Below are 26,585 nucleotides of genomic sequence, written 5' to 3' on the forward strand. Positions count from 1 at the left end.
CCCACTACGGTAAGCGAAGGGGTGTCTCCGGAGAGCACTTATTGGCTCCTTCTGCCTGACCTTTTAAATGGCCGACCCCAGGACGCGTAATGCTGAAGGTGAGGGGCGCGGAGTGACGAGGGGTCCTGCGGCGGGAGGACATGGCCTTAGGGAGCGTGCCTGCGGCGGAGGTGGCACTGCGCTCAGCCGCGTCCCTGTAAGGTCATGGCTACTCCGTCCCGCGCGGGCGGGGCGTGGGGAGTTCCCGCATTCCCTGCGGCGGAGTCGGGGGTTTGGCCGGGCCCTGGGGCCTTCTTCGAGTTCCGGCCGCTGCCCGGGCCTCGCAGGGTCGCTGGTCCTGCGATATCCCACGTCCCAGCCAGCCATTGCGGCCCACCTGCGCGCGCGCACGCGCAGTTCGTCCCTTCTCTGGCCCAGGCCAGTCGCGGGTGCGTTCTCTGAGTGGGCGTGGCCGCGGCCGCCGCTGCGTCACGTGACCGGGTCAGCTCCGTCCGGAAGTGCGCGGCTCCTGCGTGCTGGGCCCCGCTCTGGCCGGGGCTGGGCGCGGGCGCCTGCGCTAGTGTGTGCGCAGGAAAGGCCGGACAAACGCTTCGCTTGCGGGCTGCTGCCGCCGGGGGAGGCCTTACTGGGGGAGGTCGGGAAGTGATTTGGGATTTCTTTCCCTGTTTATCATTTAGTAGGCTCCGTGGCCTAAGACTCCTGAGGGACGTAAATTAAGTTTTCCTGCCAAGAAGCCTCGGTTCCAAGTACATGTTGTGAAAGGTGTTAATCTAAGAGAAGAACACAAGGTAGAGGGGAGAATCTGGAAAATGAACTACTGTTTATTGTGCCAGGCTCAACGGAGTAAGGAATAAACTGGTCTTGTTTCCTGCTTCTTAGAGTTTGCCGTCTAGTGAGGAAGTGTTTGTAGTAATGAGATAATCACAAAATTAAAATTGTGACAGGTGCTTTAAGGGAAAGATAAATGGGACTGCGAGGCATTTGATGTCAAGCTCAACCAAGTGAGGAGGCAGGTGGGAGATCTGGCTTAGTTTGGGAGGCAGTCAGAAGAATGCCTGAGAAAGATAGAGCTTGGTGCTGTTCTGGTGTACTAAATTTCAAGACACCGTGGCTCAGGCAGAAAGGAGAGGCTGGAGAGGTGGAGGGGCTTTTTGGCCTGGTGAAGGTGGAGGTCTTTAATATTCGGGCAGTTTTAAGGTGGGGAGGGCCCTGGGTGTGGTGACAGCAGTGCAATGGGGAGAACCAGTTGCAGGACTCAGGCGGTTTGTAAAAGCTGAGTTAGGAGACTGGCAGAATCCCAGCAAGAGGTCTATGTCTTAAACAAGAGTGGTGACTGTGGATACCGAGAGACCTGGATGGATTTGAGTGCGGTTTAGGAAGTAAAGTTAATGAGACTTGGTGTTGAGTTGGCTGTGAAGTGAGGGAGAGAGGAGGTGTCAAAGGTGACTCAAGGCTGGATGGATAGTGATGTGGAAGAGGACATGGCCATTTGGAAAATTAACATACAGAAATAAGTTCAACTTTTTTTTTTTTTGAGAGACAGGGTCTTGCTCTCTTGCTGGGACTAGAGTGCAGTGGTGTCTTCAGAGCTCAGTGCAACCTCTAACTCCTGGACTCAAGTGCTCCCCTTCTGCTTCCTGAGTTGCTGGGACTATAGGCATGCACCCTGACACTGGCTTATTTTTCTATTTATAGTAGAGACAGGATCTTGCTGTTGTTGAGGCTAGTCTGGAACTCCTGACCTCAAGCAGTCCTCCTGCCTCTACCTTCTAGAGTGCTGGGATTATAGGCATGAGCCACTGCTCCTGACCAAGTTCAACTTTTAATACTGAGTCTTTAGCTCTAGGTTTAAAAGCTATTTAAATTTTTTCTGGATAGTCATTAAATTATTTGAATTTAACAGCTAGAGATGTGGTTAAGTAATTGGCCAAAAATATATGTTGGTTTTTTTTCCTATTCTAAATCGGAGTTCTAGTACATAAATGACTCAGTCTCATAGTAGAAAGTACTTTGTGCTTCATTTGGAAGAGTAAAACCAGCAAGAAGGGAGGGTAGCAAGAAGGTTCAGTAACCATAGTGCAGTCCTTTGGGTTTAAGGCTGCTCAACCCAAGCTAGAATGGAGAGGGTGGGACAGTTCACAGGCAGAAGCAAGGATTTTGTTAAGCTCCTTTGGAAAGTGTGAAAGAGAATTCTTAGAGTCATAGGAATTGGCAAAATTAATTTCACAAATATCTAGTCCACTAGAATCTAGATAACTTTGACCAACCTACCTGGAAAGAATAGATATCAGTATGAATTTGTGATTCTCAGCTATATGAGAAAGAATATCAGTGAATGAACAATAGAAGTTATATTAATCTCTTCAGTCCATATGGTTTTATTAATAAAATGCATGCAAGCAATTTAATTTCTTATAGTACAGGGACTCCCCACCCACCCCTTTTGATTCTGTCAACTAAACCACATATTTAAAATCATGTGCCAGAAATTTTCCTTACAATATGTAAATAGTATCTTCTGGGAGAATGCAAAATAATGTATCATACAGAGAATGCAACTGACCTTTGAAACAGTAACCATTGCTGCTTTTTTTTGGTACAAGAATGTTCACATCAACTATTCATAATAGCCAAAAACTGGAAACAGCCTAGGTGTTCATTAACAGAAAACTAGATTTAAAAACTGTAGTATATTCATATACTGGGAGGACACTTCTCAGAAGTAAAAAGGAACAAACTAATGATATAATACAACAACATGGATGAATCTTGAAAACATTATGCTAAGATGCCTTACAACAAAGAATACATATTGTTCAATTCCATTTTTATGAAGTCTTAGAACAGACTATTATGGAAAAAAATTAAAACAATGGTTCTAGGTGGGGTTAGGGATTGACTTGGAGGAGGCATGAGGGAACTTTCTGGGATGATAGTCATGTTCATGTTCTACATGTTGATAGGGGTTTTGGTTACAAAGGTGTATGTACTTGTCAAAACTAATCAAATGTTTAAGATTTGTACATTTCATTATGTATAAATTTTTCATCAAAAGAAAATTTAAATATCGAACTCTAATCATATGCATGCCAAAGTATTTGAGGATAAAGTGTACTAGTGTCTGCAATTTAGTTTGAAATGTATCAAAATGTAAGCAAAATGAATGGAAGGAGGAGTAAATAGATGGATAGACCAAGCAAGAGTAAAAACATTAAGCATAAAATCTAGGTGATACATACTGGGGTATTTACTATAAAGTCTCAACTTGTCTGTGTATTTAAACATTTTCATAACAAAATGTTGGGAAATATAGTTCTTTAAAGAATATTGTTTATTTTAGACAACTGAAGACAATATGAAAATGAACACAACCCTAGGCTCACCTGAAATATATAGCATATGGAGATAGCCACATGTTTATTTCATAATTTCTCACTTTATGGCTTACTATTTAAATCATTTCAGTTTCTTATGGAGTAGGTGGATCAAACATTAACTATGGCATACATTTGGAGTGATGCAATTGACATTTTTTCTTACTTACATCATCCTAGGAAAGTTAGTGATGATGCCCAAGAGGCATCCTTATTTCTCCTCTAGGAGTTTTTCAGTGATCCAGTCTCGAGTAAATAAGGAATAAATAAATAGAAATTATGTGTTTCTTTCTACAATGTGGAGCCAGCTACTGAATTTAAAGCTACGGGTAGATGCAGACTAATGCAGTGCAGCTTGATTTTGATAAGGTCTGAGTAATCATCAAATCAGAAACAGGTATCTCATGCCATAAAATTATGTATTTTAAGTAAACTGACATTAAGATAATTGGCTTTTAGGATATTATGGATGTCTCAGAGTATAGTCGTGGGAGTAAAAGTACAGCAAATGCACCAATATTGTCATAACATGAGCATTTTTGTTTTGACTTAGACTACTGGTCTGTCTATTCAGCCTAGTATTACTTATCTGACAGAAGTATCTTGTCAGAGAACATGGTTTCCTATTTTACATCAACCTTGAAAGGTTAAGGGTAATCTCAGACATCCTGCCTTAAACTACCTTTGAACCACTTACATTATAATATTTTATTACTTATTTTCTTAAATTTCTCTCTCTCATTTTTGTCCTGACCCAGTGGTTTTTAACAGAAGAGGAGAGAGGACATACCTGTGTTTTGAGAAGCATCGCCAGATGCTGCTGACAGGCCTCCCGTTTCTGAGAAACACTTCCCTGATGTAGTCATGTTAACTTTTAACTGTTAATTAGCAAAAATTATACGAGTTCAATGTCAGACTGAAACCATCACCATTTATGATGATGAAACACTTTTAGACTCAGGTTTGATGAAAACTAGATGGAAAACTAAAGGTAATATGCATCACAAAACAATTCAGAATTTTAAGTATTTAAAGTTCCTATTTATAGGTCACTTAGAGGCTTGAAACTAAAACAGGGAATTTTTTTTTGTAAAACTGTACTAAGCCAGAATGCCAATGTGTATTAAGTTACAATGAAATTTAGAACTTATGCAGACTGAGTAGTCATATAGACCTGACTAATGAAGTGAACTTTTTCATCCCTCTAGACCAACAGTCCCCAACCTTTTTGGCACCAGGGACTGGTTTCGCAGAAGACAGTTTTTCCAGGGACCCAGCAGGGTGGGGGAGGGGGTAGGAGGGTGTGAGGGGAGAATGGTTTCAGGATGATTCAAGCACATAACATTTATTGCATTTGCAGCTGCTCCTAGCACTGCTCTGACAGGAGGTGGAGCTCAGGCAGTGATGCCAGCAGTGGGGAGCAACTGCAAATACAGATTGAGCTCCACTTTCCAGCCCACCACTCACCTCCTGCTGTGCGGCCTGGTTTCTAACAGGCCACGGACTGGGACTGGTCCCTGGCCCCGCGGTTTGGGGACTGAAGCTCTAGCCTAATGATTTATTTTTTATTTATATATTTATTTTTATTTTAGAGACAGGGTCTAGCTCTGTCACCCAGGCTGCAGTGTAGTGGCAAGATCATATGGCGCAATCATAGCACACTGCAGTCTTAAACTCATGGGCTCAAGTGATCCTTCCACCTAGGCCTCCCAAAGTGCTGAGATTACAGGGTGAGCCACCATGCCTGGCCTGATTGATTTTTTAAAAACTTTTTAATTATGAAAAAAATTTTTAAACATACAAAAAAGTTGAAAGACTAGTAACTGAACGTGTATACAACCATAACCTAGATTCAGCAGATGTTGCCATACTTTATATTTCCTGCTGAACCATTTCAAAGGAATTGACAGATGTCAATGGCACTATCCTAATACCTCGACATTCCTTCCCTCAGAATTCCATTTTCACACCTACGAAAATGAGCAGTACTTCTCTAATAGTGTCTAATACCAGTTCCTTCCCCCATCCCCAGCAGACCCCTTCAGCATTTTATAATTATGTTTCCTTGATCATTTTATTCAGGAGTAGCCTCCCACTTCCTTTTTCTTTCCCAATGACGACGACTTTTTTAGATATCAAGCCAGTTGTCCCACAGTCTGGATCTGTCAGATTATTCCCTTGCAGTGTCCTCTAATGTGTTTCTCCCAGAGTCTGGCCCTTGTACCCTCTGAAAACTGGAAGCCAGGTTCTGACACCACATCCGGTTCAGGGTAGGCCTTTTGGCAAGGCTGCCTCAGAGAAGGTCTGGAGTACTGGGTGGCTTCACATCAGGAGGTGTACGCTGGGATGGCAAGTTGTCCCCCCATTGAATATGCTGAGTGTGACCTTTGATTAAGATGGTGACAGACAGCTGTCTCCTTGGCAGAGTGTGTTTTTTTCCTTTTTCTGCAAGTAATCTGTGGGTGACCCTTTGGCATCAGCTTTCTACCTAATGATTTTTTGCATCTATCCTTGCCTGAGTCAGTGATTTCATTGGGGATGGCAAAATGGTAATTTTCTAATTGCATTTACTTTTCTTTTCCATTTATTAGCTGTCATTCTCTTCTAAAGAAGAGCTTTTCCTCATCAAGTGGGGATGATTATAGTTCTTCCCAAAAAGGTAGGATAAATGCTCAGTTCTTTTTTGTTTAATTACCAATTCACCAATTTTCAAAGTAAGGAATCGGGATAATAGTCACATACAGTTGTGGCAAATTATCATTTTCATAGATTTTTGCATATTCAGTGTGTTGAAATGAATTACAGTCATTAGTCCTTAATGTTTAAATTATACCAAATTTGACCAGTGGGAGTCTCTTAATGCTGCCAGACTGTAAATGAAGTGTAAACAAACAAAATTGTAATACTATCAGGGAAATCTGAAAACCAGATATTTGATGATATAAAGGAACGATTATTAATTGGGATAACGTTGTTGGTATTATTAAAAAGATAAAAGAGTGCCTCTTAGAGATACATGCTGAAGTATTTACTGATAGAATAGGATTGATTTTGAAATAGTTCCTGGATGGTTGGGAGGAGATATTGAGAGGGTAGAGATGAAACAGGTTTGGCGTGTGCTGTTTATTATGCTATTCTTCCTGTACCAGTTTGAAAAGTTTCCTAATAAAAGGTTTTAAAATTATGAATTTATGTTGACATTTGCAATTCAAATTTAATATTACAGTTTTTTTTAACGTATAAAGGCCTATTTTGAGGAAACATGTATATTTTGAACTTTGCTGATCTATAGCCAAAATTTAACTAGTATTAAAGCTTAAGTGTTTTGAACTACTTTGCCTACTGTATAAATCAAGAAAATTTGAAGCTTTTTTAAATTTAAAATTAAATTTGAATAATGGTAAAGGACTTTAAATTTAAAAACATAGTTTCAGTATTTTTCTACTCTTTTATTTTCCCTTTTTCTCTTCTTGGAAATTGTTTTTAAAACTTAACGATCCTGCAACATTTTTCTGAAATAGGGTTTATTTTGTAAATAAATAGAATTTATTTACAAGTATAAAAAAAATAATAGTCATAAAAATTTTGAGAAGTAATGATTAGGAAAGATAAGGGGAAAATCACTTTTGTCTTAAACCTCAAATAACCAGGGTTTTTATAAATTTTTCTTCATCTTTTTCTTATGTGTAGTATTTTTGTTTATTTGCTTACTTGTTTGAAAAAAATCCCGCATTTTGAGCCAGGTGTGGGGGCTAGCGCCTGTAGTCCCAGCTACTTGGGAAATTGAGACAGGAAGATGGCTTGAGCCCAGGAGTTCGGGGCTGCGGTGAGCAATGGTGATGCCACTGCACTCTAGTGTGGGGCAGGGAAGACTTAGGGAGGAGCAAGTTTGGTGTGGAAGATTAAAAAGTGAATTTTGGACTTGTTGACTCTGGGATGACTATTACATATCTATGTAGAGATGCTGGTTAGGCAATTAACACTGTAATTGTGGAACTCGGGAGAGATTGGAGCTAGAGTTGTCAGTTTGGGTGTTATCAAGCTAGGTAAGGATGGAAGTGAGACTGTGCATGACCATCACTTGCTATTTAACTTACCGTGCTTTTTTTCATATCACTTTTCAACACGAGGGGCGAGGGGTCAGTGGGTCATACAGCCTGGTGGGATCAAAGCCAGGGACCAGAGGAAATGTCCAGTTTTAAACACCCAGGCGATTCTCATGCAGGTGGCACGGGGGCCATTCTTTGAGAAGCACTACTGAAGACACCTCCTCTTTTCCTCTTTCACCTTTGACAAGTCACACCTCTGTGAGTTCTTGATTCTCTAATGTTTCTTAGCATACCCTAGATGAGATGACAAGTCCTCTCATCACCCCTTCAGCCTGCGCCTCTAAGATTTACTAAACATGTGACTGGAAAGAGAAAGATGCAATTAAAAAAATCAAAGTACAATTTATAAGTGCTTCAAATTCAGTCTTCTAGCCATGGAGTAAAACTGCTATCATCATATATGCTGCAGTGACCATTTGGTAGTGATGCCTGAAAGATCTTGTAGTTTATGAGATTGGCACTTTGATTTATGTCAGGGTGTTTCCTTTTTGACAATCTCAGTTCTTCCAGTGGGTCACCTTCCTTCCTGGAGAGTCCGCTTTCCCATAATAGTATTCTTATCTTTTGTGTATCATCAGAGTTGTTGGTAAATTGTTAACAGTTATGAATTGATATTTATGAAACACCGATCATTTTATATACTACATTGTCATAAGTAAATCCTGAAGATGATATTTGCATTTGTAGTCAGTGCTATACAAGATCCATGGGAAATAGAGTCAAATGAGATCATGTGTACAGAAGAAAAAAATGGAAAACCAAAGCACTGTGCAAATCTGACTTATTCTAATAACCACTTGTGCTGGGGACAGTGCCATCATGAGTTAACCTGGCCAAGGTCACCCAGCAGTCCACCTTGTTGGTGTAGCTTTCCTGTGCATGGTTCTGGCAGTCCAGGGAACAGCATCTCCTTAGCACTTAAGAGGTAGCATACATAGTCTCTGCAGCCTCTCACATGCCCTGCCATGTACCACAGTATCAGACCACGAGATAAGTGACTGAATTTTAATGAACTTTTCTTACTGCTTTTTTTAGGATGGCTGCTGTTTTTCTAAATAGGTTAATTCTACAAACTGTAAAGACGGAAAATAATTGCATTAGAAGATGTTTTGGTAAACACATTGTACAAAGGACAGCACCAGCACAGTTGTCCCCTGCCGCTTCTGCCCCAAGGCTGTCCTTCCTAATTCATACGAAGGCTTTTAGCACCATCCAAGACATCCAGGATGAGAGAAAAAAGAAAAAAAAGGATGGAACAGCTTTTAGTAACACTGGAAGAAAAATTAGTGAGCGAATTATTCACGTACTTGATGAGAAGGGCAATGATTTGGGAATCATGCACCGAGCAGATGTGATTAGACTCCTGGATGAGCGAGACCTGAGACTGGTGCAAAAGAATCCCAGCGCAGAGCCTCCGCAGTACCAGCTCATGACAGGGATACAGATTCACGAAGAACGCATGAGGCTGAGAGAGAGGGAGAAGGCTAGTCCGAAAACTGGTAGGTATTTTGCTCCCCGAATCCTTTAGGACTTCAAATCAGCAGTTGAAATTCTGGTATTTACCAAGGTGCCCATGACAATGGGGAAATGAGAAACTGGCACATTCATAGTTCTGCCACCATCCCCAATGTCTCTTTCTCTTCCATCCCTACCTATTTCTATTCCTTTTTTGCTTGTTTTTCCTTTTACCATGCCCATCGTCTCTTCCTTCAAACCTGTGTAAAATGAGGGAGAAACAAGGTGAACAAACCAAAATGATGGAAACTCTTTTCCCCCTCTGGTCTGTAGCCATGTCCCTAAAGCAGAGTAGCTAATGGGTGAAACGGAATGAGATTCCAAGGGATGGATCGGAGTTTCTTGCCCTTTCCTGGGCCGCTCATTTAACTTCTGTCCTTTGGAGTGTTTTTCTTTCCTCTTATCTCTAAAGTGGAGATGTGTGGTTAATTTTCTGGAAGCGCCATTTAAACTCTGAAGTGATTCATAGAGCATCTCTCATGCCAAAGTATTTTGTGACAATATCGGTAGTAAAACTTAGGCCTCACAGAAGCCATGAATTGTATGTTAAGTGAAGATGCTTGTTTTTCACGGTTCCAGAAAAGTGCTGATCGTTGTGAAAGATTGTTCAATGGACAGCACAACGGGACAGGAGTCAGTAAATGGTCCCAGTGCTGCTGTCATAAGGTTGTGCACCTTGAGAAAACCACACATTATCTGTCACTTAGTTTTGTAGCCACATTTCACAACAAGGAGATTGACTGGAAAACAAAAAAATATCCAGAAGAGACCAACCATGGGGAAATAAAAAAACTTTTTAAAAAATGATGTTTATTTTGGAAATATAAAAGCATACAGGAAAAGATAACAATGGGTAACATACATTGCCCATCATCCGAAGTGAGCAAGTGTTAGCATTGTCGTACTTTCAATTTTTTAACCACTTTGGAACGAGTGTCTACTATAGTTGATAGCCACAGATGGAACGAGTGTCGACTTTAGCCGACAGCCATGATATGACTTTTCTAATTTTTCATTTATCAAAATAAAATTGTGAACATTTAAAAATAACGTAATGAAAACATATATGTATATGTTACCTATTCTGATTTACATTATAAGTAAAGCTGCCTGTAAAGTAAAACAAGCTTTCAGTGCTTTAAAGCTTTCCTCATCACACAAGAGCAAAACGGATCCGTCGTCAATGCACAGCACACACTACCGTGCGGACTGTGAGTGCCGGCTGTGGGCGAGGTTTCGCGGCCGGTGAGCGCCATACTGAAGTGGTTAAACAAAATATTACAGAAAAGTTGAGTCTTCTATACTCTCTTCTCTTGTCCTGTCCTGCCTCCTAGAGGTGCCCCTGGCCACTCATGCTTTCAGTGAGTTAAACTCCAGCCCATGTTGTTAAACTCCAGTTACATACAGTTATATTTGTAGACAGTATATATTATTTTGTAGGTGTAAAAAAAAAAAAGGTGTACTGTTGTTTTCAAGATCTATCCATATTTATGTAGTAGGTGTAGCTAATCTATTAATACCTATAACATTTCATCATAAGAATATGTCATAAATTTAACACATTTCCACGAACACTGGGCTTGTTCTCAGTTTTTATTATGGACACTGGTGCATACTCTAGGGTCTCTGAACCTAAGTGGGTCAAACTGCTTTCCTCAGCAGTATATGACATTTTTCTCTACATTCTGACCCACACCTGGTACTGTGATACTCTAGTTTTTGTCATGCTGATGATGAGAAACCATATTTTATTGTTTTAATTTGTATTTCCTTTCACCATCTGAGTTTTTCTTCTGAGTTGCCTATTCTCATATTCCTTTATTTTTCTTAGATGGTTTATATTTCTTCCAGGTTTTTAGGGTTTCTACTGTGTGTGATACAACAACCTTATCCCAGGTATATTTTGACTTTGCCTTTTATTACACAGTCCCATTTTTGAGATGGGAAAATTACCCATCTTTGTCATAATGAACTCCTTCCTCTATCCTGAAGTCATAAACTATTCTTTTCTTCTGTTTGTTTTAAAGTTGCATTTTTTTCCCCTGTAGACCATTAGATAGGGAGATCTTTTTCCCATCAGAAAACTCTCAGTTGTCCCAACACCTTTATTCAAGAGTCTGATCCTTCTCTGTAAAATAATTTTCTAGTAGGTAGGACTTCCAGAGACACAGTGCGTGGACATAGGACATAGGGAGCTTGCCCAGCTGACACAGTCTGGCTGACCCCTTAGTAGCAAGGAGAGCATCAGAAAGGGAGTGAATTAGAAGAGTCCCTCGGACACTTGCCTCCATCAGAAAGAAAAATAAGAGAAATTAAGTTTATCATAAAGCTAAACTTTATTCTTTTAAACCATTCTTCGGGTATTCTTTCACCCAAGGACTATTAACAATAAATGGAAGCATTTTAGATTTTAAGTGCCCTTTATCTGTATCTGCAGCTGGTCCCCCGTGCCAGCACCACTGCTTGGGCTCCACCTCAGACCATCAGGCATTAGATTCTCATAAGGAGGGTGCAACCCAGATCCCATGCACGCGCAGTTCACAGTAAGGTTCCCGCTCCGATGAGAATCTAGGAGATGCTGGCAGATAAAAATCGGTACCTTTATGTTTATCTCCCCCATTTAAAAAAGTGTTTGCTGGTCTGCAAAACTGAAAGTCATACGAGAGGATCATTAGCTGGATAACCAATTATTCTGTGACGTGCATATGGGAAAGTTCAGGTTTTATAGCAGACTATTCAATAGCCCTAGCACCAAATCTCCCTGTTTCAAACTAGGACCAACCCTGACAAAGGAGCTAACTTTTTCTTCAAATATTGGACAACATGATTTGGACACAAAGAGTAAACAGATTCAGCAGTGGATTGAGAAAAAACACAAAGTTCAAATTACTATAAAGAAAGGGAAAAACGCAGATGAGCCAGAAAATAAAATGGTAAGTAAAAGCAGGTATGAGTGACTGCTTGTTTTGTTTTCTAATCTAAAAATATAGTTCCAGAAAATCTGAAAACTTTAAAGGCGAAGAAAAGTGACTGGTAAATCTATCCCATGATATCAGTTTTCCAGTTTGTTTTTCAAAACATAAGCATACTGTGTATAAGTTTTCTACTATAGCATATTTTGCCATGTGAAAAAATGTATTTTATAATGTAAAAGCTATATACTATTGTTTTTTTTACAAAGTGTAGACTAACCTTTAAATAGGAAAGCTGGAAACTTTATAGATTCATCCTTTGTTTCCTCTTTATACTCATGAGAAGCATCATATAGTCAAACTGTCTTCTAGAAAGTATGTATCAATTTACAGTCCTAGGATAAGTTTATGGAATATCTGTTTCACTTTTGAGTCAGATAACTTTGTTACCCACTAAGGGCAGCAAAATCAAAAGTGGTTTTGAACCTTAGCTCCACGGTGGAATCACTCAGGCCTGTGGTCCCCAACCCGAGCTGTGGACTGGTACCGGTCTGTGGCCTGTTAGGAACCAGGCTGCACAGCAGGAGGTGAGTGGTGGATGAACGAGGGAAGCTTCATTTGTATTTACAGCCGCTCCCCGTCTTTTGCATCACTGCCTGAGCTCCATATCCTCTCAGATCAGCGGCAGCTCCTAGATTCTCATCGGAGCGCCAACCTTACTGTAAACTGCGCATGCAAGGGATCTAGTTGCACCCTCCTTATGAGAATCTAATGCCTGGTGATCTGAGGTGGAGCCCAAGCAGTGGTGCTGGCACCAGGGAACAGCTGCAGATACAGATTATCATTAGCGGAGAGGTTTGACTGCACAGAAACCATAATAAATCAGTTGCTTGCAGACTTATATCAAAACTCTGTCAGTGAGTGGCAAGTGACAAGTTGCATGTGGTGGCAGGCTATATAGTGGCAAGTGAGCATCTTCAGTTGTAAAGCTACAGCTGATGGTAGGCTTTAAGTTAAAGTCTGACACTTATTTTAGTCTTTGTGTGGCCTGCCCATTATTTTATTTACCACTTCCATCCATGCCTCTTTCCCACGCCGTGTACTTGTCCCAGTCACAGTTTTGGAAAATTGACAAGCTAACCCCAGCAAAATGAGTAAAAACCAAACATCACCAGACAGCCTCTTTGAAAATGGGGAAAGACCCAATGATGAGAGAGCAGAAGACTGCCAACAAAACGAAAGCTGCATTTAAAAGAAAATACCAAGAGTCCTACTTAAATCATGGGTTCATTGCAATAGGTGATTCACATTCTCCAAGCCCTCTTTGTGGGCTGACAGTGCCATGACAGTGGAGATTTAAAACTATCCAGCTTCCAATGAAGCCATGAAACCTTCAGAACTGCTTTGCCATGTGGAGACCAAGCACCCTGCTTTAAAAAACAAGAATTTGGAGTTTTTGAAAAGAAAAAACCGTGAACATGCAGAACAGAAGCAATTGTTGAAGGTCACCACGTCATCAGTGTGCCTGCACTGAGAGCATCATTCTTAGTGGCCAACCACATTGCCAAAGCTAAGCAGCCCTTTACTATTGGTGAGGAGTTGGTCCTGCCTGCTGCTAAGGACATTCACTATGAACTTTTAGGAGAGGCTGCAGTTCAAAAGGGAACATGTGTTCCTCTTTCAGCTAGCACCATAACTAACCGAATGGACGAAATAGCAGAGGATATTGAGGCACAATTGTTAATGAGTTACATGGTATGTAATCCAGGTTGATGAGTCTATCGACATTGACAAGGCCACGATGCTTGTCTTTATGCAATATATTTTTCAGGAGGACGTGCATGAGGATGTGTTATGTGCACTTTTTTTGCCAACCAACACCACCGCTGCAGAACTATTCAAGTCTTTGAATGATTACATATCAGGAAAACTGAACTGGTCATGTTGTGTCAGTATATGCATGGACAGAGCAGTTGCGTGACTGGACGGCTTTCTGGTTTCACAGCACGGGTCAAAGAGGTCGCTTCTGAATGTGAGTCTATGCCCTGTGTTATCCATAGAGAAATGCTGGCTAGACAAAAAATGTCACCTGAACTAAACGTTTTATAGGACGTGATTAAAATTATCAACCACATTAAAGTACATGCCATTAACGTATGTTTGCACAGCTGCGTGAGGAGATGGACACAGAGGACACACGTCATCTTTTATACACAGAAATGAGACAGCTTTCAAAAGGTAGTGTCATCAGCCAGAGTTTTAGTTATAAGAACCACTCCAGAGATTTCTTTTAGAAAAACAGTCACCACTGGCAACACATTTCAGTGACACAGAATGAGTCATAAAATTTGCTTACTTGCGTGACATATTCAACCTGCTCAACTAACTCAATCTTTCACTTCAGAAGAGAATGGCAGCTCTGTTCAAGTTGGCAGATAAAGTGCCTGCCTTCAAAGCCAAACTAGAATTAAGGAATGACAAGTGAACATTGGGATTTTTATGTTTTAAACATTAGCAGAGATTTTGAAAGAGACTGAGCTAGGGCCTTCTTTCTCTCAGCTGGTGCATGATCACCTATCTCAGCTTTCAAAATATTTGGGAGTTTGAACATTACTTCCCAAACAAGAGACCCCCAAACTGGGAAGGAATGGATCCATGACCCATTTGTGAATAAGCCAGGTGAACTGACTTCATCCATGCTAGAAGAGGATCAATGGCTTGAGATCACAAATGACAGTGGCCTTAAAAGTATGTTTGAGACAACTTCAAATCTCCATACCTTCTGGATTAAAGTCAAGGCAGAATATCCTGAGATTGCCACAAAAGCACTGAAAAGCCTCCTTTCGTTTCCAAGATCCTATTTGTGAAGCTGGGTTTTCTGCAGTGACAGCAACCAAAATGAGATTATGGAGTAGACTGGACATAAACAACACACTTTGGGTGTCACTGTCTCATCACCCCCAGATGGGACTGTCTACTTGCAGGAAAACAAGCTCAGGGCTCCCACTGATTCTGCATTATGGCGAGTTGTATAATTATTTCATTATATATTACAGTATAATAGAAATAAAGTGCACAATAAATGTAATGTGCTTGAATCATCCCAAAACATCTCTCCCTCCCCCCAGTCCATGGAAAAATTGTCTTATGAAACCAGTTCCTGGTGCCAAAAAAGTTGGGGACTGCTGACTTAGGGGATTATTCCTAGCCAATCCAGAATTTCTTGAGCCCAGGTCTCTTTTTTAAAACAAAATCATTCCTAGTGATTCTGTGTTAGTGAGTGTTGGGAACTGCACTCAGATAACAATTTTTGGGATGAGTATTTTGCTGATGCCTAAACCCAGTGCTTTGTACTTGTTTTGGGGAGAGGGTAGTCTGGAGCCAAATGTAGCCCCCTTAGTGCCATGACAGTGGAGATTTAAAACTATTAAGCCTTCAGTGTGTTAGTACAGATTTCAATTAACCAGATATGTATGAACTGATTTGCTAATCACTTAAACAGCAATTCAAGAATGCTGGGTTTTTTATGAGTATTAGAGCATTAGTACTAGAAAGCATTAAGACACTGATTTTAAATTAATCTTTGGCTGTTTTCCTTCTTTAGGAAGAGATATTTAATCAAATACTCCAGACTATGCCTGGAATGGCTACCTTCTCATCCAAGCCACAACCTACTAGAGGAGGAAAAGCGTTAATGTGTGTTCTCCGTCCTTTAACCAAAAAGGAAGAGAACGAATATCAAGAAACCCAGAAAAAAGACACTTTGAACAAAGAAAATGGAAATGATACAGATTCAGATGTTCTACAACTATGATTTTAATAAAGAAAAATACACTTCTGAGAGAAAATAGCTGAGCTCATTAGTCTGTGGTCCTCCAAACAACGCAACTGATATTTAGTTACGGGTAAGTATTGCAACTGTGGTGAGCACCTGGTCTTTCACACAGTTCAGTAACTCTCCATTTTTTGACAAAGATAAGCCTTGCTTTTCTTGTTTCCTTTTAGGAGGGATATATCCACTGAGACGAGAGGCCAAACTTCGTTTTTCACGAGACTTTTTTACCTTTGGGAATAAGGAGATAGACAATTAGAAATAAAAAATCAATTATCTGAATTAATTTTACAATAGTTGTATGTACCAACAGGTATAGGTATATAATACTCCATTTAAGAAAGACAAGTCTTCAGTAGTAGTGCAGACTCACAACAGTAGTTGAAAATATTCCTAACAGACTCCCTCTGGCTTTATTTATTGTTTTGAGACAGTCTCCTTCTGTCATCCCAGCTAGAATGCAGTGGTATCATCACAGGTCACTGCAACCTCAAAGTCCTGGGCTCAAGCAATCCTCCTGCCTCAGCCTCCTGAACAGCTGGGACTACAGACGCATATCACCACCCCCAGCTGATTTGTCCTATTTTTTGTAGAGAGGGGGTCTTGCTCTTGCTCAGGCTGATCTCCAACTCTGAGTTCAAGAGATCCCCACCTCAGCCTCCTTGCAGCCATGAGCTACCACTGCCAGGCCCCACCTGGCTCTAAATAATTTCTGTTTTAAAGAAATAGCTTGCCTAAGAAGTTCCAACTTACTTTGAGCTTCATTTTCTTCTTGTCAGGATCATGCACAACAGCATGCCTACTGAGACTTTGCTACAATGAAAGAAAAAAGTTACATTTTAAAAACACTGACATTTGGTGTCTACTTATATGAAAACTCCATGAGTGATTTAAAATGTCAACCTTTCTGTTATGTGCTGTTGAGGGATATGACTGCCTAATGCCCCACCAGAGCTAAGGAAAGATTTCTTCCTCAAATCCTGGACTTAAATCATTACCTTTTCTAAGGATCCAGGTTAGGAATTTATATAATCCCAACCACCAGTGGCATCTTAGTTCTTTTATAAGGGAGGGAACCTGTTGTAAGTGAACTATTCCAAGCTGAAGGAGTTCTTTAACTGCATCTGTTTAAGCAGTGTTCATAAATACCAGCGGGAAATCTGACCGTCTTGTCTTTGATAGTAAAGCCAACCACCATTAGCTCCCCATTGTCTCCTAATGATTTGGACCTCTGCTGAGTGAGTCTTCTCTCTCTCCAGTCTTCATTAAGATTCACGGTAAGAACCACCCAGAGTGAGTCTGCAGAACTGCACAGGCCCCTCCACCGCGTGCCGTGTCCTTACCTGCTGGCTGCCGAAACCTGGAGATCCCACAGTTCTGTGTTCCCTGGTCTCCCTGCCACCCATTCCCATTCCCAGTCCCTAGGTAGTGGGGGTCAAAGGGGACACCTGCAGCATCAGCATGAATAGTCAGTGTACGACACCAAGGATGCTGGTTCTCATCTTTAGAACACATAAGAATCCCCCAAAGGGTTTGTTAAAACAATTATGGTCCCAACCCGAGTTTCTGACTCATCAGGTCTAGGGCAGGCCCATGAGCCTGCGTTTCCAAGTTCCCAACTGACACTACCGGTCTAGGGCCATGCTTTGAGAACCACCCAGCTGAAGCAAGAGTGGAGGTGTGTCTGGAGCCACCCTGGGACCCCGGGCTCCCAGTGTGGCAGCCAAGGACGACAGGACTGCGTATGAGAGCGAGCACTTACTTTCATTGCAAACGTTTTGCCACAGCCAGCGTGTTCACACACAAAAGGACGCCTTTCCTCGTGAAAAGAGAGGACATGGCTCTGGAGATTAAACACAGTCGTGTAGGTTCTTCCACAGCCGTCTCGTGGACATCGGTATACATCCCTTTCTGGGGCATGAGCTTTCATGTGTTGCTTAAGATGATCTTTGTGTTTAAATGTCTTCTGGCATACTTCACATGTTATCTCCTCTGTTGGAATAGATAAATTTAGCCAATTTCCCCAGATGTTACCACATAGAAAAAACATTGACCACACAAGTAACATTCAGTGCCTAAAACCTTGTCACTACACACAAATCAGAAACTTCTAAGGAACCTAAACCCAGTTTTTATCACCCAGAAAGTTTGTGTCAATTCTCCTAAGTCCTTACATTACCCATAGTCACTGTTCACTTGCCGGGGCAGAGGCTCTGAGCACGGTGGCTGTGGGCAGCGTGAGAAAATGAAACAGATGCTTGGTTTCCTTCCTTGTCCTCCAGTATGTAGGACAGTGTTTCCCAAACTGTCCTGAACACTAGTGCCTCCCGGGATTCTACACCGCAGCTGCCGCCGCCTTGAAGCATGCCACGTGGGCGTGGCGGCAGCAGCTCTGAGAGACCTGGCACAGCCCTGCTCATCTGTCCTACAGCCGCAGCACCCAGCACTTCACAAAATGTCGCATTGAAACCCTTTTACTTTAAAGCACACAGTTACGGTTTCACTCTGGAAAAGCACAAATCAGTTCTGTAAGAGCAGGTATTTATGTCACTCCATTCATGCCTGCCTTACCTCTATGGGTTTCTCTCACATGTTTCAGAAGTTCTGTCCATGTTTTTGCCACAAAGGAACATCCTTTTTGACAAATATAGCCTGTTTAAAAAAAAAAGTAGGTTGGTGAATGCATTGCTTATCATGAATACCCAGTGTAAACATTGACCATAACTAGAAGGGAAACTTTCCTGCCTATGTAATTTTTCTTCCATCTCCCATAGTATTCTGTTAGTCTCTATAGGTAGGAATAAACATTAAGGTTTGTGTTACAGTAAAACCAAACAATTGCATACCAAGGTGCTTCACATCAGGGTTTTACCTTAGCAGACTTCACAAGATGGATGCCTTTCCTGCTCCTATTCTTGGGAAGTTGGGTGTGCGGTGTATGGACTCCAGCTGCTTTAATCCCCTGTGTCTCCAAGTCCCAATCCCTTTCCCCTTCCTGCTCTGTGCTTGTCTATTTTTTACAAGAGTGTTCTAAGGTGTTTGTTCTTGGCAAACCACCGAAGTCTCAGCAGTTACAGTGCCCACCCTCTGGTTTCCTCTAGTCTTGCCATCTTGTTTCACACTGCACAAAAGAAATTGAGTACAGCTAAGGAAGGAAATAAACTAGAAAAACCCAGAGAAAAATACTGAATAACACTGTACATGTGCAAAGCACTAAAATTGGATCAGTCAGTATAACAGCCAGGCTGAGTTTCACCCAACTAGAAACTAAAAAGAATGAGGTTGCCTCTCATGCTCAGCTACTAATCTCTTAAAAAACATTAAAAAAAAAATCAAATTCTAGGATCTGCGAAATTCGAATATCGAAAATCCTCATGGAAACATAATAGATTCAAATAGCTAATATAATCAAGTCTTTCTGAAAAAAGTATTATCTGGTGGCTCTGAAAACATCAAAGTATTATCCAAGCCTTTTGAATAGCCAACAAGGACAAGAACAGCATAGGTGGGAAATAGAGGTGGTTAAGAACAAGTAAAGAAGCAAAGCCCTGTCTGGAGTACTAACAATGTTCATACGTATGAAGTGTAACCGAGGCACCTGTGAACAAGTTTGAATGGCAATGCAGCAATGACAGACTAGTGGAAGGACATTCAGTGCCTCTTTGGACAAGAGTGAGGCCTGAATAAGCAGACTGGTGTCCCTCTGCCTACAGAGTCCCATCTTCTCAACATGACCATAGAACAGACTAGAAGGCACCGAGTATTCAGCATGCCCCTCAGAGTTAGTACATCCAGGCTGTCCACACGTACCCTCGTGGATCTTGCTGTGTCGTTTCAGCTTGCTAGGTGTGGCAAAGTGCTTTCCACATCCTTCCTGGGTACACCTGCATTAGCAACACAGGAAGTACAGTTGATCCATTTTCAGAGAGAACTCCTCTTAGGGTAAGTGGTATTTTGTCCTATTTCTCCCACCAAAGTCTCACCTCTTCCCACAACCAAACCCGTCCTATAAAAATACGATTTAAAATGTAGACCTAATCACAAGTGAAGTTAAAGTTATTTGACCAGCCATGGACCGAAATGCACTGTTTGAGAGGGAACAGTCGTGTTACTTTTTTTGCTTATGTGACCAAATTAAAAACACTCTTTTCACTTTTATGCCTCTGAAAATACACTGCTTCCATGGCTACAGAAAAGATATTTCAAGAGGTTATCTGACTGGGCTTAGGTCAACACCACCACCATTCTGAATTGCTTGTATCTAGTTTTCCTAATGATGCTGCACAGGGGATGTGTGATCTGAGAACACAACAGCAGATGCATCAACCCTGGGTATGCAGTAAAAAGCACATGCCACTTCTGCGCTCAAGCCATCAGAACAAGTGGCAGGGCCACAAGCAAGGACAGGCACCAGGCATGGTCACTGCAGCAACTTAGAGGCACAGGACAGCCTGTGCAAGCCTGGAGGAAGGCACTGGCCAGCCACAGCTGTGCAGAGAGCTGCCGGCCCATTCCAGGTCTCGTCTGATGTGTTCAGCGTGCAGTAATTGGCCCCTCTCTAACTGCAGGCTGAGTCCAGTTACTTTTGTTTTGTTCTGCAAGAATAATGAGTATCTTTGTAATGACATTTGATATACTTGAATAGGCTCTTTTTGAATAGGTAAGTCATTTCTTAGCCTTCCCTTCAAGATTAACCACAACTGTGATAATCTTACAAATTATTTTGAAATATTTCTTTTAGAGAAACAAAAGCAAAATTAAACTTTTAAAATGCCCCTAAATATAAATATGTAGACACAGTACACATTTACAGGAAAACATTGATTAGGAAACTGTTTCAGAACACTTGTTTCCAACCTTTGCATTTCAATCTCATTCACACCTAGAATTTAAGAGATTTTCAGCCACTTGAGTACTTACTTGAATAGTGGTTCGTTGGTATGCTGGCACTGATGGGTTTTCAGCTGCTGATGTTTCTTAAAGGTCTTCTGACAACCTTCAAAATTGCACTGTTTTGTAAAGGTTTGTTAGTCTTGAGAAAAATATTAAAAAATCCAACAGTTCATAACAGAACCCTCTCAAGATAAAACTATTTCGGAGATTATATAATTGCTACTTTCAACCCTTTAGTTACTGTAAAATTCTACTTTATCTAAAGAAGCTTTAAGAGTAATGACATTTTAAAAAGCAAAAATGTTTCAGTTGAGGTAGTCTCTCAATAATACACTTTAATCCACACAATGTTTGCTTCCAAAATAAAACCTTTATGATTATGACAGATAGTACAGACTAAATTCAGATATTTGATGGGAAAATTTGGTTGATGAAAACTTTAGAAACATAGAAAGTGTAAAAAATTTTCAAAAAACTTAAGCATTTAAGTCATACTTACTACATAATGTTTTTGCTGATTTTCATGTTTGCGTTCAAAATGTTTCTTCAAGTTTGATTTTGTGTTGAATTTTTGGTCACAGCCAACAGCTGCACAACTGCAAAGAGTTGTATAAACCAAAATATTAACAAACCAAGGCAAGAGAAGTTTTAAGATGCATATATCCTCCCACTTTATAAAAGCTAATTATTCCAAATAGCATAAAATAGCCTTTAACAAATTCCAAAGTGTTAAGTCATACCAGGTGGGCCTCTCGCGCAATCTATCAAGTAACTTGTTTCATATGACTATCATGGAACAAGATGCCTTTTTATGTTAGGCTTTTGAAATTATGCACACTGCACCAGAAACCCCTCAAACACTGGGCAGAAGGAAAGGTGAAAATACCAGTCCCACAGACCTAAACCCTGCTCTAGCTTCAATCATGCTTAAGTTAATCTCGGTTTAGAATCTGATAACTGTAACACTGCTTGAAATGTCACTATAAACTTCATTTCCAAAAAGACTTAAAAAATCTGGTCTCAGCTTATAATCAGAGGTAAAATAGACACTCAGAGCAAAACCATAAGCCATTATGCCTCCTGGCATGTCACCAAGCCATTCCAGTTCCCCTTGTCTTGGCATCTTGGCCTTAAATGATCTAAATCCTTTGTGAATTTTTCTTTTTTTAAAGACAGTATGTGCTCTTTTTGATGAGTTTTCCTAAGCCTGAGGGATGAAGCAGGGGGAGCTTTGATCTTAGGTATTGCTCAGTGTTAATGCTGAACAACATTCATATCAGGGACATGTTAGCCCCAGAGCCAGGTAGAAGAGACCACAGACAGTGAGAGGCCCACACATGGCAGGGGTGCTGGGGCAGGGTTCACCAGAAGACCCCCACCATCACAGGGACAAAATGCTGGGCAGGTGTTCAACATACAGCTTCCTCCAGCCTCCCCTGCACCTAGTGGCCACATAGGTAGGTCTAGCCCATCTTGCTCAATGCCCACAAAGTGTCTAAAAAGGGGGTATACCTCTGTGCCCTCTCCTCCTTGCTGGTTGGAATGCTTATGCAACAGCTGGGCTCCAACAGGCTTCTTGGACCATGAGGGTGAAGCCTCAAGATGAGGATGGCGGAAAGACCAGTTACAAGGAGCCCCCACCCCCACCCCTCACCTGCATTTCAGTCACGCAGGAGAAGAGCCTATCTTGGTTAAGCCTGTCTTGTGCTGCATTTCCTGTCATTCTTGACTTAAACCTGACAGAGACATCTAAGCCAATGTGAATGTGGGGCTGGAAGACATGGCTAGGAAGAGTCCTGATGGGAACAAACAGCAGGTGCAGGGGGTGTGAAGGACGCTGGAAAACTTGGGGGGTGGTGGCTGCGTTGGACCACAATTTCATGACTGAGTCAAGCAAATGGGGCAAGATAAGCAGAAAAGGACCAAATCACACAGGTCATCTTACAACACACTGGGCTTCATATGTAAGCAGTGCTTAAAACCACTGCGCAGCTTTACGAAGGGAAGCATCCCAGAGCGGGCCATGGGAGGGCCCCGTCTGCAGGCAGAGAACACTCTCAGTCATTCAAGTGAGGAGCAGGGGACTGAGATGACAGAAGGGCCACCGGAGCAGGGAGGGGTCTGAGGGATGAGTTACGGGACCGGATAACCTACTTGTTGCAAGGGACGGGAGGGAGGGATGGGCCCAGGGAGCCACCTTACATTTGCTGCGGGTCAGGAGACAGACAGTCGGCCACCTACCCAGACGAGAATGGGGAGAAGACCAAAGAGAAAGGTGAGCTCAGTTTGGGCTGTGAGAAATTTTGGCCACATGAAATGTAAAAAGCCACAGGGACAGCCAAGCAGCACTGTTGAACGAGCAGCCAGATACGGGGACCCAGAGTGTGAGTGTCACCGTGGAGCTGTTCCTGGCTGCAGTGTTTGTTTACTCCATCCTGCCCCTACCCAACCGGTACCCCCCCACTCCCCAGACAGTTGACAACGTTTTTAGTTTTGTTACCTAACGTTGAGGGTTTCTTTATACAAACAGGAACAAATTCAGTTTCTTCCAGCCCATCCAACATGCTCCTCCCCTGCACTTTTTTAACACAAAAAGGTATCCCATATAGCGGACTCTTCTGCACCCAGATTTTTTGATTGGTGTGTCCTGGCAATTTTCTCATGGTTTCACAGAGAGCATCTGTGTTCATTCTAGCTGTACAGTATTCCTTTGTACTCTGACCTGTCCCTACTGAGGAGTATTTGGGTTGATTCCAGCATTTTGCTTCTATTAACAGTGTTGGCCGGGCACGGTGGCTCACGCCTGTAATCCTAGCACTCTGGGAGGCCGAGACGGGCGGATTGCTCAAGGTCAGGAGTTCGAAACCAACCTGAACAAGAGTGAGACCCCTGTCTCTACTATAAATAGAAAGAAATTAATTGGCCAACTAATATATATAGAAAAAATTAGCCGGGCATGGTGGCGCATGCCTGTAATCCCAGCTACTCGGGAGGCTGAGGCAGGAGGATTGCTTGAGCCCAGGAGTTTGAGGTTGCTGTGAGCTAGGCTGACACCAGGGCACTCACTCTAGCCTGGGCAACGAAGTGAGACTCTGCCTCAAAACAAACAAACAAACAAACAAACAAACAACAGTGTTGCACATAACCTTGTACATACAGTTAAAGCAGGTGCAGTGTATCTACGTTCCTCAAAGTGAAACTTCCAGGTCAAAGACTATCCCAGCACTATTTTGAAGAACACTGGTTACTTTTTCTAGTCTGGTTGAACTATATTTTGAAATAAACTTCATTTAGGGTCACTGATTTTGACAACACACAGTTTACTGGAGCAGGGACTGAAAGACGTCTGCCACCTGTGGCCCTTTGCTCCACTCCCGCTGGCTAGCACGCTCACAAGACAGGCCTCTCCACATGGAAAAGTGGCAGTGAAGTCTGTCCTGTGTCAAGAATCAGATGCTTCACATTCACTATCATCTTTAAACTAAAAGAAAGTCAACTTAGGTCATTGGAAACCTTACTGCTCTAAGAATTTTCTCATACAACGAAATTATGATATTAAAGCCTAACATCTGAAAATAGTACTATACAGCTATATCCTGACATGGTACCCTGCATAAAGCTCTGGACATCTAACAGTTATTTTGATTTTTCAGTGAAAACAATGTTTTCATGGAACATTTTGGTTAGTGGTTCTCAAAGCATGTAAACCAGACCAGCAACATCAGCGTCACCTGGAAACTTGCCAGAAATGCAGATTCTCTGGCCCTATCCCACACTACTGAATCAGAAACTCTGGGGTGGGGTCCAGACGTGTGTTTTACAAGCTCTTCAGGTGATGCTCATGCACCCCAAATTTGCGATCCACTGTCTTAAAGAAGTAGCTGATAGGAAAGCAGTATCTTTACCCTTTCAGAAATAATCAGCAATTCCAGGAAAAATAAATTAAAACTTGTATGGTAGTGGTGCAAAGGCCTAATTCTAAGAAATACAAGATAAACTGTTAAAAGCTCTATTTCATGTCTGGGCGAGGTGGCTCACGCCTGTAATCCTAGCTCTCTGGGAGGCCGAGGCAGGCGGATTGTTTGAGCTCAGGAGTTCGAAACCAACCTGAGCAAGCGTGAGACCTCGTCTCTACTATAAATAGAAAGAAATTAATTGGCCAACTGAAAATATATATACAAAAAATTAGCCGGGCATGGTGGCGCATGCCTGTAGTCCCAGCTACTTGGGAGGCTGAGGCGGGAAGATCGCTTGAGCCCAGGAGTTTGAGTTGCTGTGAGCTAGGCTGACGCCACAGCACTCTAGCCCAGGCAACAGAGTAAGACTCTGTCTCAAAAAAAAAACAAAAACAAAACCAAAAAACGCTCTATTTCATGCTTATATCTCTTATCCCAGTAGCTTATAAAGAATGGGCTGTTCATAAAGACCCGACAACACAGGGAACCATTTTTCCATCCAGTCAGAACTGTGTGTTTTCAAGCTTGATTTCTTGTTTTCTTTATATCTTAAAGGGAGATGAGAGGACGCAAACTCAAGAGAACTTCAGGTTAACTCACTCCCGGAATTTATTACACACAAATGACCCACAAACTCCTATTCTCTTCCACACATTCAAAATCTGTTCTGCTCTTATATACAAGAGTGAATGAAGCTTCACATTCCTGATCTTATGAGTTAACAATCTTCTTACCAGGTCTATATGCCAAACACCCGCTTCAAAGGCCTAAAAATCGTTCTCTACTTACACAAATGGCTTTTCTCCAGTATGACTCAGGATGTGGCGACTCAGATGATAGTCCCTGACAAAGGCTTTGCCACAGCCTTCATGGTCACAAACAAATGGTCTCTAGCAGGAAGAAAAGAAAAACCATGTCAATCCCACCCTAGTGAGTTATATTAACCCTGGTTATTATTTAAAAGGTTAAAGTGTCTAGTAGGCAAAGCCACAGACTCCCTTTCCAGACATGGTTTCCACTCAGAAAGTGTTTTGAGCACCTGGCTACAGCAAGCAAGACAAGGTTTTCCTGCATGAAGTTACACACCATAAATGCCACAGCTTCTCACAACGTCACACTGCAGGGAAACAGTGACCTCTGCTCTATGAACAGCATTTGAAACAAGCAGGCAGCCTTCACAGTAACGATACAACATTGTTAACCTGCTCCTAACCCGGCACCAGGCTTCCACAGCAGCCCCCTCTGGAAGATTACTTGCTGTTAGCACAGCCTGTCTGCACAGATCCCCTCCACAGCATAATTTCACCCATCCAAAGAAAGCCTAGGGTTTAGAAGTGGACCCTAAGATGAGAAAATAAAAAGAGAAAAAAGAAAGCCTGGGGCAAGGGAAAGAGCAGCTTCTGCCTCACCCTGGAGAAGCCCACTCTCCTGTGCTAAAACACAGCTACAGGAAAATGTGTCATATACCTGGAAAAGCTCACAGGTGCCAGGGCGACGCAAAGAAAACAGCTCACAGCTCTAACTGCAACCACCATTTGAGACCCAGGAGTTGGAAGAAGGGACTCCATTCCGAACCTATAGGAAAAGCCAAGACACGTCCCGCAAATAACCAGTTTTGTGTATCTAATAAAAGCACACCACCAAGGCCCTCAGGAGGGAGGTGCACTGAGCAAAGCGAGTGAACAGGAAGACACCAGTGAGCTGTACTACAACAAGGGGCGGAGCCACAGAGCCTTGCACTGCTCCGGTCCTGGAGTAGGCTCAGTGTTTGTCAAATTAGTGTGTGAGATTAGGGACAACAAAGATGACTCCACACTATCCAACCTCACAACTCCCGGTACATGTAAGCTATCCTCCATACCAGCTCTGGGGCTGGTGCTTAGGCAGGTGTCGGGTGGTAGTGAGCTGTCAAACCGTGCACTTATTTACAGATTAAGAGGAGGAGCCTGACTGGCCTCAGGAGCAAAGGGGAAAGGGTTACTTGGTAAGCCTCG

The 26,585-nt window shown here is 42.0% G+C and overlaps 2 protein-coding genes across 8 annotated transcripts in view; one reads left to right on the forward strand and one right to left on the reverse strand.

Annotated features, from left to right (window-relative positions):
• On the forward strand, positions 1 to 15,758 carry MTIF3 (mitochondrial translational initiation factor 3). Of its 7 annotated transcripts, none has more exons than XM_076009530.1 (7): positions 1 to 98; positions 5,966 to 6,033; positions 7,600 to 7,681; positions 8,519 to 8,982; positions 11,774 to 11,931; positions 12,402 to 12,497; positions 15,515 to 15,758. In XM_076009530.1, exons 4-7 carry the CDS (start codon positions 8,520 to 8,522, stop codon positions 15,722 to 15,724), a joined length of 927 nt encoding a protein of 308 aa, XP_075865645.1. In that variant the 5' UTR covers positions 1 to 98; positions 5,966 to 6,033; positions 7,600 to 7,681; position 8,519; the 3' UTR covers positions 15,725 to 15,758. The 7 variants fall into 7 exon arrangements, with proteins under 7 accessions (XP_075865645.1, XP_075865647.1, XP_075865644.1 ...); XM_076009531.1 differs by lacking the exon at positions 1 to 98 and adding an exon at positions 481 to 788; XM_076009532.1 differs by lacking the exon at positions 7,600 to 7,681.
• GTF3A (general transcription factor IIIA) overlaps positions 15,703 to 26,585 on the reverse strand; it is a 14,785-nt gene continuing 3,902 nt past the window's right edge. The window contains 8 exon segments of the mRNA XM_012744032.2: positions 15,703 to 15,973; positions 16,496 to 16,555; positions 17,505 to 17,734; positions 18,314 to 18,394; positions 19,553 to 19,626; positions 20,663 to 20,751; positions 21,135 to 21,231; positions 25,381 to 25,481. Of these exon segments, the coding sequence (XP_012599486.2) occupies positions 15,806 to 15,973; positions 16,496 to 16,555; positions 17,505 to 17,734; positions 18,314 to 18,394; positions 19,553 to 19,626; positions 20,663 to 20,751; positions 21,135 to 21,231; positions 25,381 to 25,481 (900 nt within the window). The 3' untranslated portion in view covers positions 15,703 to 15,805.

Source organism: Microcebus murinus, chromosome 13, assembly GCF_040939455.1.
Source record: "Microcebus murinus isolate Inina chromosome 13, M.murinus_Inina_mat1.0, whole genome shotgun sequence".
NCBI classification, from domain to species: domain Eukaryota; kingdom Metazoa; phylum Chordata; class Mammalia; order Primates; family Cheirogaleidae; genus Microcebus; species Microcebus murinus.

Excerpts from the sequence above, each read along its gene's own strand:
- MTIF3 (XM_076009530.1), top strand. The coding sequence starts at position 8,520 with ATGGCTGCTGTTTTTCTAAATAGGTTAATTCTACAAACTGTAAAGACG. Across the intron at positions 8,983-11,773 it reads GAAGGCTAGTCCGAAAACTG|GACCAACCCTGACAAAGGAG; the intron begins GTAGGTATTTTG and ends GTTTCAAACTAG. Across the intron at positions 11,932-12,401 it reads ATGAGCCAGAAAATAAAATG|CTCCACGGTGGAATCACTCA; the intron begins GTAAGTAAAAGC and ends TTTGAACCTTAG.